Source organism: Protopterus annectens, chromosome 7.part0 (genome assembly GCF_019279795.1).
Source record: "Protopterus annectens isolate FY-2018-M chromosome 7.part0, PAN1.0, whole genome shotgun sequence".
Classification (NCBI taxonomy): domain Eukaryota; kingdom Metazoa; phylum Chordata; order Ceratodontiformes; family Protopteridae; genus Protopterus; species Protopterus annectens.
Genome location: NC_056739.1, coordinates 113,800,677 through 113,813,944, shown reverse-complemented (window position 1 = coordinate 113,813,944; position 13,268 = coordinate 113,800,677). Strand labels below are relative to the sequence as shown.

The following is a 13,268-nucleotide window of genomic DNA, read 5'->3' as shown; positions in this document are numbered from 1 at the left end:
TTAGACCATCTTCTAGTTGCAATGCATATTCTGGGGAAAACCAATGATTTGTCAGACAGACTGAGCAGGTCTCTTCTTATTACACACAAGTGGTCCCTCAATCAATCAGTAGCGAACATGATCTTCAGCAGTTGGGGTCAACCTTGCAGCGACTTCTCTGTTTCAATCTACTAGAGCTGTGGCTACTTCCTCAGCTTTTTGTGCCATAACTTCTTTTGATGACATTTGTGCAGCAGCTGCTTAGCCTAATAATCACACTTCTGTCTCACATTACAAGTTGGATGTTATTTCCAGGAGTAGGGCTCATCCCAAGGTTCTCGTATCTGGAGACTCTGACCTTGTCATGAGGGTGAATGAAGGAGATAACATCAGATTAAAAAGTTATGTCTTACCATAACTTGGCATCTGTGTTGTTTTTATTCATCCTCACTTTCCCACCCAACCATGCCCCTGCCTGTTTTCTTGAGGAACCTGCATGATCTCAGGACTGTTATGTCCTATGTCTGAGCCTCTTTTGCTGATTTGTGATGTCTAAGAGTGGCATGTCTGGTTTGGCAAAGTCTATCTGAGGTAGTTGAGTGGATGAAGGGCAGTGTGGGTATGAGGGAGAAGCTTGAGAGTCTGATCCAAGTCGGTGGAAGTGGCTGAGCTGGATCTGAGGGTCGGATCCGAGACCCTTACAGGAGGATGAATGAAGGAAGACAACACAGATGCCAAGTTATGGTAAGACATAACTTTTTATTATTATAAAATGACTAAAATATGTGAACTTGTTCAGTGTCTCATCTAGATATTTAAGACCTTATTCAGGTATCTGGGACATTTAGAGAGAACTACCTCTGGGAATGCCTGGGGTTATGAAAAAGTAGTAGAGAACCATCAGACAACTTGTGTAGAAAATTCTATAGGAAGGAGAAGTGTACTAATTATTTCTGTGAGAGAACAGCTGATGCATGGAATAGTCTATTAAATTAATTACATTAAAGCAAGCACTGGTGTCGATATTTTTAAGAACAGCCTGGACAGTTGTTATGGGAACTGTTTTGGTATATTGTTAGTCTAGAAGGGCATTAATGCCTTTGCTTGAAATATTTATATGTATGTAAATGTATATCCAGCCTGTTTCTGTATGTGGCCATTAGTATAAATAAAAATGTAGATAAGTAAACACCTAACTGAACTGTTTAGCATCCGGCCTCTAGGTTATCCAGTATAAAAATAAAGAAAAACATAAACACATATTCACCTGTTTCTGTACATAATTATTAGGTTAATAACTATAACTGAACTGTTTGTACAAGGCCTTTAGGTTAATGAATAGAAAATGTTAATAGGTAAACACATAACTGACCCGTTTTTGCACATGGCCATTAAGCCAGTGAGTATCCCACTGTTTAGATTCTGCTTGGCAATCAAGGGATTGGAAACCATTAAGTTTCTCATGGTATAACATGCAGAGGACAAGATGTCATCAGAGCCTTTTGAAGACTTAGGTGCACCAGAGAATAGCTGAGACAAGGTTGGTAGGGCTTGGCTAGCTGTAAAGAGTAAGAAGAGAAGATTAGTATTGTCATTGAGTAACTCAATCACAAGTTAACTAAAGTCTTACATATAAGTAAATTGCATGAGTAGAGAACTTTATAATATTCTAATGGTATGTATATAGATATGTTTTTAAGCAGCATTACACATTTTCTTCTTGTAGAAGGCAGCACTTCCCAACCATACATTACACGTACAGGATATAAAAGATGGAATTTTACTTACCAGGACACAAGTAACCAGTATTAAAAAGAAAAAAAAAACAGGACAATAAATCATACTGGAAGATATCTGCACCTAAGTAATGAGACTTTTGTTTATTTAGAAAAAAAACAAAGTTAAGTGCTTTAGTTTCTAATGGAAACTTCCTCAAAACTAATAAAATAACCATAAAATTCCAGATCGATACACTACTGGTACACTGACGTAAAACAACCCATTCCAGTTAAAATTAAGCATTAATAGATATTAATCTGTTAATTATAATAAATTCTCTCACTCAAAAAGACAGCACTATAAATATTTGTTTCTGTAAAAATAATAATTTTAAATTTTAAATAGCCATCACCACACATTGCTGAAATAAAACATTTTGACAACGGCAGAAAATAAAAATATGTACAATTGATAAAAATTCTAAAATTAGTTTATGTATGGGTCTACTTTGGAAGGCCAAAATATCACAATACCAACTTTCACAATCCAGAGATGAGAAGGTCGACAACATCAGAAAACTGACATCCTGGAACACTTGACTGCGAACTCCAGGTAACTAACCACTTGGCCACCATGTTGAACTTTACCCCTTACCCCACGGTAGTACGACCTCGGAGTTGGTATATTAAGTTAGGGGGTGTGGGTGGGGCAAAGCCCCCTACATCAGTGGGTTTAATTTTAAATTTTTTTGGACAAGTGGTTACTTACCTAGAGTTCACATTCTGTGTTCTGATGTTGCCAGCCTTCTCGTCCTGGGATTGTGAAAGTTGGTGGTGTGGTATTTCTGTCTTCCAAAGTAGACCACACACACACATATATATATATATATATATATATATATATATATATATATATATATATATTTATATTACACACACACACATACATGTGTGTTCCAGTTATATTGCTGGCTTTCAATGCTAATAGACGATTCAGGGGAAATTATTTCATTTAACCTAGGTGGTTGGGTCATGTTCAGCTCAATCTGCCAAAACATGTCCCTAGACTCCAACTTAGCTCCCCATAAACCATCACTCACTGTGTGTGGGACTTTAAAAAAATATTATTTTCTAATTATAATCTTAATAGAATGTTTAAACAGTGCATTTTTATCATCCTTGCATTTAATAGCATAGATGTGTTCATAAATTCTTGATTATGTTTGCCTCTCAGTTGTGCCAGTGTAAAAAGATATACATCAAAGGGGATCCAGTGACTGTCAGTCTGGGATGACATGCTCGACAAGCCACGCTGCTTCGCTAGAGACTGCTTGCACCTGTCACCATTAGGCTTTCGAATACTGGCCAAGGCTCTTGCCATCCTCATAGTGCCTTTTTTAGGCAAGGCTTAAAAGACAAGCTCACAGCCATAAATAGCACAAGAAACAAAAAACTGAGGGTAATGCTACTCAATGCCAGAAGTCTAAACCTCAAAATGCATGCACTCGAGGGTACTCCTCAGTATGGAGAAAATCGATATATGTGCAGTAATGGAAACCTGGTTTAAGGCTCCAGAGAGCACCTGAGAACTACAAGGTTGCAACTCATACCATACATTTTGGCCACAAAACCCGGACCGAAATACAAAAGGCGGGGGAGTATCCATATTCATCAAGGATACCCACACCTCCAGGTTAGTGGCACAGCACGATGCTTCAGAGATCATCCACGTGCAACTCGCAATGGGCAAAACTGCTATTCAAATTATAGCTTGCTACAGATCACCAACCATGTCCCAGGACCCCCATTCCGCATTCCTGGAAACACTGGGAAGCATAAAGGTCCTATCAAACACCCTGATATTGGGCGATTTCAATTACCCAAACATTGACTGGGAGACCTACTCAAGTACAAACTCCCCTTGTCCAACATTTCCTAGAATTTATAAACTCAAACGCCCTTGATCAACTGGTCAACACCCCCACCAGAGGTGACAACATATTGGGCCTGGTCATCACCAACATGGGCGACCGGTGTTCCACACCGGAGGTCAGCCTCTCACTGGTTAGATCTGAGCATAAACTAATCACTGTGGATATCCACATTCCACCACCACCCCCGGTCAAAGAAACCACCGTGAAAAACTTTTCAAAAGCAAACTTCATGTTACTTAAGACCGAGGTGGGAAGTTTCAAAGCCCCCATGCTAAAGGATAACGCTGTCCAAGCTGGAAAATCCTGTACTAATGCACTCTATGGGCACCTACAAGAATGCATGGATCGTGCTATCCCAAACAAAACCAAGACTCACTCCTCCAAGAAAAGGAAACCAGTCTGGTAGACCCCTGCCATAAACAAGCTATACAATAGAAGAAGGAAACTAGTACAGAAAAGAGTAAAATCCCAAGAAGGGAAGACATCCCTGATCAGTATCAGCAAGAAACTATGTTCCCTCATAAAAATCATCCAAGGCTAGCTTTGAAAGAAAAATTGCCATGGACGCCAAAGATAACCACAAGGCATTCTTTAGCTATATCAGTCTAAGTGTCAGTTCTCAGATCTACTCGGAGTTAGTGCAGAATGGCACAAAATACACTGAACCAACAGATATAGCCAACATCCTGGCAGACAGGTTCAGTGCAAACTTCACCCCCAAAAGCACACATAACTATACCAGAAGAATGTACTGCTCCTGAAATCAGACACTCTGGTTAAAACAGCCCTCTCCAAAGCCAAAAGCACAGCATCAATGGGACTGGACGGTCCTACATGAGCTCAAAGATGAACTAACCCCTCACCTAAACACACTGTTTAAACTCAGCCTCTCCACAGGCTACGTGCCCACAGAGTGGCTCACAGCAACTGTTATTCCACTCAACAAAGGTGGAGTTACAATGGACCCCGGGAACTATCGCCCTATAAGCCTGACTAGTTTGGTCTGCAAAGCTATGGAGTGCATCATCATGGATCTCATTAACAGAGACATTGGAAACCTCCAAACACTGGACCCTACCCAGTTCGGCTTTGTTAAGGGCAGATCATGCCTCCTAAACCTGATGGACTTTTTTGAGACAGTTACCAAGGCTATAGACGAGGGAAAGGTGGTCCACACAGCCTACCTAGACCTTGCAAAGGCCTTCGACACCATTCCCCACTCAGATATTATAGACAAGCTCACCCGCCTGAACATAAACCCCTACGTCATGAGATGGGTTGCCAACTGGCTCACAGACAGAACCCACATGGTAAGAGGTGCGGGAGCTAGGTCTGACTCTAAACCGGTTACAAGTGGCATTCCCCAGGGCTCAGTCCTAGGACCCCTCCTGTTCAGCATATACTTCTCGGAGGTACAGGCAAGCACAGGAGGACTATGGCTGACCAAGTTCGCAGACGACTGCAAACTAGGGGCTATAATTGACTCTCTGGCTGACACAGACATCCTCCAAAAGGGTCTCACTGACAGATACCTGGTGTCAAAACCGTGGCCTCAAGCTAAATGCCAAAAAGTGCATAGTCATCCCCTTTGGAAAGTGCCCACAAACTACCACATAGGTGGTAGCCCCCTAAATACGGAAGACGTAATAAGGGATCTGGGGACCCAAGTAGATAGTAACATCTCCTTTGATAATCACATTGCCAAAGTGGTTAGAAAAATACTTCTATGTGGCCCACCTAATCACAAAAGGGTTTGCATCCAGATCGAAAGAGGTAATTGGGCCCCTCTGCATCACTTATCAGACCCATCAGAGAGTACAATGCCCCATTTGGGATCTACCTTACAAAGACACCTGCAGCAACTGGAAAGACCATAGAAGTACCTCACCAAGAGGATCACTGGCTTCAAGCAGATGCCCTATGCAGCTCAACTGAAGAAACTCCAGCTTTACTTGGTTGCATACCGCCTATTCAGAGGTGATCTCTGCCTGACATACAAGGCCATGTCCAACCCAGAATTGATGAACATGCTCCACCTAAAGAAAACCATATCCCCTCGAGCCACATGCTCCAGGGATCTAAACCTCACCACAACAATAAATAGGACATGCTAGAGGGGATAGATTCCTGTCCCAGAGACTTCCCATGCTCTGGAACAAGATTCCAGTCTACATTGGGCAGAGCTCCTCGCTAACCTTCTTCAAGAGAAACATTGACTAGTGGATAGGAAACAAAGTTTACCCCTGGGATCACTTCACTGGCTCTACTGGACAGAGGCACAGGGAACTAATCTAAGGGGGCAGCGAAAGCCAACACATTCTGGCTAGGCTTATAAATGCCTTCGGGCAGATAGCCTAGTACCTACCTATGTTAAACATGATACTACATGTACTATACATATTGTATTACAATTAAATTCTCCATTATTCATCACTATTTCTGGGTATAATCCAGCTGATACAGTTAGCCCATGATGAATAAATCTACATTGTGGGCATGACCCACATTTTGTCATTCCATATTGTTCTGTTCTTGGGGTAGATCTCTCAACAATATTCTTAATATTCCCTCCCCTTTTGTATACGAAATTGAGACATTCCCCCAGTTTATCCTTAAAGCCATACAAATCACCATCAGTTTCTATTTTTTTATTTATTACTTGCACCACATTGAATAATCATATCATTTTTTATATTTCTCATTGTTTCTATTATTGTGAACATTAATACATTACCAAGAAAATACAAATTCTCCAGCAAAAAGGATACTGAAAGTAAAATCACTGGACAAACCAGAATCAATGGAGAATCTTCAGAAAATATAAAACCAGTCCACCACTACTGAAAACAGATGAATTTATTCATACAAAATTAAGTGCTTTCATCTGAAGAAAAAAAAAGAAAAGCAATACAGACTTCATCAGAATTGTGCTTGAGGAGGAAGCTGAGAATTCTTTGTGGAGTATAGGGAGGTGCTTTGTCAATTTGGATGCTACATATGCTCCAGGCATTATTAATGTAAAATTACAGACGGCCAAGCTCTAGTAATTCAACACATAACATTCGCATTATACCAGCTTAACACAGTTTTATATATTCAGTTTATTCAAATTGTTGATCTGCTGTTTGTACATATATAGTTTTTATATGAATATTCTTACACACAGATATATAATATAATTTTATTTTATTTATTTTATTTATTTTACATTTGTTGACCGGGCTAGTCTAGCTGGACATATATCCGTTTACAGTAGAGGCCCGGGGAGAAAAGCTCCAGTATAGATAAAATTACAGTGATTTATAACAATTTTCTTAATAGATTTATACAAGGTACAAGAGAGGAAATCTATAACATTGAAAAAAAAATATTAAGTCAAGTTATACAACAAAAAATAAGAACTACATACTAAAGTTAATAAGAAATATAGGCATCCCTTAGGATTCAACTCTCGACTCCAGAAGCTTCAGGTAGGGCCAGTAAGGGGACAGGAAGGAAGAATAATAAGGCGTATTGAGACATACTTTCAATCAGGATTGGTACAGGGACATAGCCAATGAGAAGTAATATGTGCTTTGATTTGTCTTTTGAACAGAGAGGTGGACTGTAGAGTAGCTATATCTTGAGGGATTAGATTCCAGTGTTTCCCTATGGAATTTGAAAATAGTGCATCCCCAGCTTTATTATATGATTTAGTTATGGATACTAGAAACTTGTTGGCGGAACGAAGAGTGTTTAGGTTCTTATATGGAGAAATAAGTCTAGCCAGGCTTGGAGTATTTTCAGGAAAATGAAGAGTTTTATGAATGATAAGTGGTTGTTGGTAAAGTAGGTGGTTATTTAGTTCTAGCCAATTTAGTTGTTTCAGGTTATAACAGTGGTGAGTTCTATGGGGAGTTGCATTAATGAATCTAGCTATACTGTTATAACAGGTTGAGAGTTTATTGATGTTATTTTTAGACAGTGTGGTATATATAGCCGAAGCATAAAAAAGGGTGGAGAGCAGGTGGGTCTGTGCAATGGTTTTTCTAGCTGCTGGGGTAAGGAAGGGTTTAATTCTGTAGAGTGTCCCAATTTTTTTATTAACAGCTTTAATAGTACTATTAATTTGGTCATCAAAGTTCAGATGGTTGTCAATGGTTACACCTAATAGTCGAGTGGTATTGTCAGGGTTAATGCAGGTAGAATTATCTGAGGTGATAGTAAAGAGAGGTGTAGGAGATTTGTTAGTAGGGGTAAAGAGAAGAAGCTTTGTTTTTTTGGGATTCAGGAGGAGGCAGTGCTGCATAAACCATTTTTCAACGTTATGAAAGGTTGTTTGGGTGATGGACTGGAGCGAGGGAATATTTATGGCAGAGCAGATCAATGTTGAGTCATCTGCATATTGGATGCAGGTTGCTTGTGGTACGTTCAAATATAGGTCATTAATAAATACTGAGAAAAGAAGGGGTCCAAGGATAGATCCTTGTGGAACACCAACATTTACTGGGAGTAAAGATGAAAGGTTGTTTTCCCAAAGAACTGCTTGTTGTCTGTTTTCAAGATAGCTTCTAAACCACTGTAAAGTATGTGAACTTAAGGCGAGGTTGTTAAGTTTTTCAAGGAGTATGTTATGGTTAACCATATCAAAAGCTTTTGATAGATCTATAAATAGAGCAGATGAGAGAAGGTTACTGTTACGATTTCTATTTATGGAGTCAGCAAAGGACAGAAGGGCAGTTGTAGTACTGTGATGGGGCCTGAAACCATGTTGACAGTCAGCTAGAAGTTTGTTTTGAAGAAGGTAGTTAAGAAATTGTTTGTGTATACACCTTTCCATTATCTTAGCTAATGGGGACAGTAAGGCAATAGGACGATAATTGGATAATTCAGAAGAAGGGCCCCCTTTATGAAGGGGGATTATGTGAGATATCTTCCAAACTGAAGGGATTTTCCTTTCAGAGATGGTCCTATTTATCAGAATAGATATTGGGTGATAGATAGCTTTTGCAGCAATTTGTAAGTATTCAGAAGGGAGTTGGTCAGCCGATGGGGTGCACGGTTTTAGTTTTAAGAGAAGCTTATATATGATAGAAGAGGAGACAGGTTGGATTTGAAAGACATTAGTAGAGGCTGGAGAGGTATCATGTGAGGATGCAGTAGGTGTTGGTAGTGAGTTTGCTAGTGTTAGAATGGCTTCTGTAAAGTAGTTATTAAAGGCATCTGGGATCTGAGTAGAGGTATTAGGGTTAAATCCTGAGGGGGTAGGAGTAGTAGAATGTCCTGGTTTAAAATTATTACAATAAAATTGTTTAAAATTATAACAATAAAAATTGTTATAATTAGTTTTAACATTTTTATTGGTATTACTCTGAGCTATAATTTATTAGTTGGCTAGTATTTAATCAGTCTAAGAAAATATCAACAATAACATTTTTTATTATTTGATCTGGTGAAGTAAATCAACAATAACATTTTTTAATATTTGATCTGGTGAAGTAAAAGAGTATTTCTCTGTGCATAGTGTTTTTATTGGCTTAGTTATTTTTGATTTTATAAGACAAGCAACAATTTTTGTTTAATTGACCAAGTAATGTTCATTATGAGTATTTGTCTTGTGAGTAGCACATTCACATATTTTAGGTTGGCTGTTGTGGTTGAGCAGATATTATAGTGTAAAAACTATTGGAGAGTCACTTTCTGTGTATATTAGACTTGTACCTCATTGCATTATTTTTGTAATGGTTGTATCTACATTAATACTACAAAAAAAATCACTTTCACTTGTAAACTTCAAAAAATGCACTTTTGCTGAGATAATTAATAAAATATTCCAATGAATCAATACTTCATTGCCAGAATATTAATGTGTCATCCAAAAACCTCAAATATGGGTCTGTTTTGCACTTCCAAGATGGTTGCACACTGATCAACAGTTTAAGCTTTCCCAGTGTGAAAAATGAAACTGAGAAATAAGAGCTAATAATTCTGTCAGCTTGAATAAAATTAATTTACTGTCTAATAAGTATACTGTGTGGATGTCAGCAAAGGAAAAAAAAACAGAGAACCTAAAAGAAAACTAGAAAAGGAGAAGGGAAAATACTGACTGGGAAGAATCCTGCAGCTCTAAGCAAAAAGGAATTCAAACTCCAGCTTTGGTAGGAGAGACAGCTTCCATTAATTTAGAGGAAAAAAAATAAATGTACTCTGTCCTGATTAAAATAAATGAAGCATTGATGCTCTCATCCAAAAAAAGGAAGCCAATCTGGTGGTCCCCTGCCATAAACAAACTTTACAACAAAAGGAAGAAACTTTTGCAGAAAAGAGGAAAATCCCAGGATGCAAAAAACTCCCTTACTAGCCTCAGTAAGAAACTGAGATGCCTCATAAAATCCTCCAAAGCTAGTTATGAAAATAAAATTGCCAAAGATTCCAAAGACAACCACAAAGCATTCTATAACTATGTCAAGAATCTAAATGGCAATGCTCAGATCTGCTCTGAGCTAAAACAGAATGGCAATAAATATACTGATCCAAAGGATATTGCCAATATCCTGGCAGATCGATTCAGTGCCAACTTCACCCCTCTCACCCCTAAATGGCCCATCTCAATACTGGAAGATTGCCAAATTCCAGTAATAACGGCCACACAGGTACAAAACGCACTCTCTAAAGCCAAGAATACAGCATCCATGGGACCAGATGACATCCCGGGCTGTGTACTACATGGACTACAATATGAACTGGCACCTCACCTAAGTGTCATGTTTAATCATAGCCTCACCTCAGGTTTCGTGCCCACTGAGTGGTGCAGAGCTACAGTTATCCCAATCCACAAGGGGGGGATCCACCTTGGATCTCGGAAACTACCGTCCCATCAGTCTGACAAGCCTCATCTGCAAGGCCATGGAGCGTATTATCATGGAACTTATAAACAAAGACATTGGCAACCTTCAAACACTGGACCCCACCCAGTTTGGGTTTGTGAAGGGCCGATCTTGTCTCCTGAACCTGATTGACTTCTTTGAATCAGTCTCCAGAGCCATGGACAAGGGTAAGGTGGTCCACACAGCCTATCTAGAACTTGCCAAGGCCTTTGACACCATCCCCCACTCTGGAATCATAGATAAACTTACTAAGTTGGGTATTAATCCCTATGTCACCCAATGGGTTGCTAAATGGCTTACTGATAGAACCCACACTGTAAAAGTAGCCGACTCCAAATCCAGCTCCAGACAAGTGACAAGTGGAGTACCTCAGGGTTCAGTCTGGGGCCGCTCTTTTTTGGCATCTACTTCTCTGAAGTACAGGTCAACACTAAGGGACTCTGGCTAACAAAGTTTGCAGATGACTGCAAACTGTGAGCCATTATTGAATCCCCAAATGATGTGGATACTCTACAAAAGGGCCTTACAGAAACAGATGCTTGGTGTCAGAGCCATGGGCTCAAGCTCAATGCCAAGAAATGTATTGTTATCCCCTTTGGGAAAAACATGTATCCATGAATTACCATATAGGTGGCAGTACACTAAACACAGAAAGTGTGATAAGAGACTTAGGGACACAGGTGGACAGTGGTCTCACCTTCGATAACCACATCGCCACAACAGTCAGGAAATCCTATGTGGCACACCTCATCACGAAGGGCTTTTCATCCAGAAAAAAGGAGGTCATTGTCCCACTGTACTCATCCCTCATTAGACCCATTATAGAATACAACGCCCCATTTGGTATGTACCTCTCAAGACATCTGCAACAACTGGAAAGGCCTCAGAAATACCTCACTAAAAGAATCACAGGCCTAAAGCAGATGCCCTACGCTGACCGCCTTAAAAAACTCCAGCTATACTCTGTCGCATATCGTCTACTCAGAGGCGATCTCTGCTTAACATACAAGGCCATGTCAAACCCAGAGCTGTTGGACATGCTACACTTAAAGAAATCCCAATCTCTCAGAGCTACACGCTCCAGGGATCTAAACCTTGTCATCACAGTAAACAAAACATGCTGGAGGGATAATTTCCTGACCCAGAGACTCCCCAGACTCTGGAATAGATTGCCCATACATGTCAAGCAGAGTGCCTCTTTGGACCTCTTCAAGAGGAACCTTGACGTTTGGATGGGAGAAAGGAAATTCACCCCAGGGATCACGTCAGTCGCCCTGCTAGACAGGGGTCCAGGAAAGTAAATAATGTGGGAAGAAATAGCCAGGGAATTGTTATGGCTAGGCTTGTATAGGCCCTAGGGCTGATAGCCTAGTACCAACCTATGAACCATTTAATGAATGAATATATCAACTCAAATAACAAAAGGTGGAAAAATAGAAGCTTTAACTAGCTATTCAGGTGAGCTGATGAAAAGTACAGTTTTGTACCTACCATAAATGTAGATGTTCGAGTGTATACACTGCTGCAGTCATTACACTTGGGTTATCCTGCCGTCAGGCGGTTCCCCAGTCGGCCTGAGTTCCAAAGTCTTGGTCCGGCGTTGGTTGCTGTTGCCTCCTCCCTGACGTCAGTGCGACATGGGTTTATAAGATGCAGCCGATGCCATTTTCTTCAGTTTTTCTTGCCCCAGATGTCAGGTGCCTCTAAATAGGTAGGCAATTCCAATTGCTAATAAAACATACATAATAAAAACAATTTACAGTTACCAGCAAATACTCCCCATAGGTAGAAAGGGTAGAAGACATAGGTATGTACCAGCCAGTAAGAGGGGAAGGAGGGAGGGTAACCTGGACTGCAGCAGTGTATACACTCGAACATCTACATTTATGGTAGGTACAAAACTGTACTATGTTCATCGTGTTACACTGCTGCAGTCATTACACTTGGGTAGAATCCCAAAGCTGAGGAAGGGTGGCTGGTTCTATAAGGCATTAGGGGTGGCTATAAGGCCCTGCAGCTCTGCAGTGGCGAAGCCAGCTCTGGATTTAGAGTATAGAGACAGATGGTAATGCTTGGTGAAGGTATATACAGAACTCCCAAGTTGCTGCTTCCAAAATATCCTTGGTAGGTACTCCCCTGAGGTAGGCAGTTGAAGTGGCTGTTGCCCTGGTGGAGTGAGATCTAATGCTGCTAGGTACAGGTTTTCCATGGTATGTGTAGTAGAAACGTATACAATGTCCTATCCATTTTGAAATAGCTTTTCCCTGTGCTCCTGCAGCATATGCTAGCAATAATTGCTCAGATTTTCTGAAAGCTTTGGTTTTGTCCAAGTAGAAGCGTAACTGCCTGTGAATGTCCAAAGAGTGCAGTAGTCTCTCCCCTTTATTCTGTGGTTTAGGATAAAAAGTTGGCAGGTGAATAGTTTGGTTTAGAGCCACACTGGATACCATCTTTGGCATAAAAGTAGGGTTAGTTCTTAAAGACACTCTGTCCTGGTGGAAAATGAGGAAAGGTTCCACTGCCATTAATGCCTGTAATTCTGAAACTCTTCATGCTGATGTTATTGCCAGGAGCAGAGCAGATTTCCAAGAGATATATTTTAATTCTGCTGTGTTGGCTGGCTCAAAAGGAGGGAAAGTTAGCTTCTCCAAAACAAAGTTGAGGTCCCAAGTTGGAGTAGGTGCTCTACGGGGCAGTCTTATGTTTTTAGCCCCTCTGAGGGTACTGTTTTAACAGAGGATTAGAGAAAATTGGTGGATCCGTGTTGTAAT

The 13,268-nt window shown here is 40.3% G+C and overlaps 1 protein-coding gene across 1 annotated transcript in view; it reads right to left on the bottom strand.

The window, feature by feature from the left end:
• PKP1 (plakophilin 1) overlaps window positions 1–13,268 on the bottom strand; it is an 833,005-nt gene that overhangs the window by 148,351 nt on the left and 671,386 nt on the right. The window contains exon 11 of the mRNA XM_044076546.1: window positions 1,352–1,538. Within this exon, the coding sequence (XP_043932481.1) occupies window positions 1,352–1,538 (187 nt within the window). The remainder of the gene's footprint in view (window positions 1–1,351; window positions 1,539–13,268) is intronic.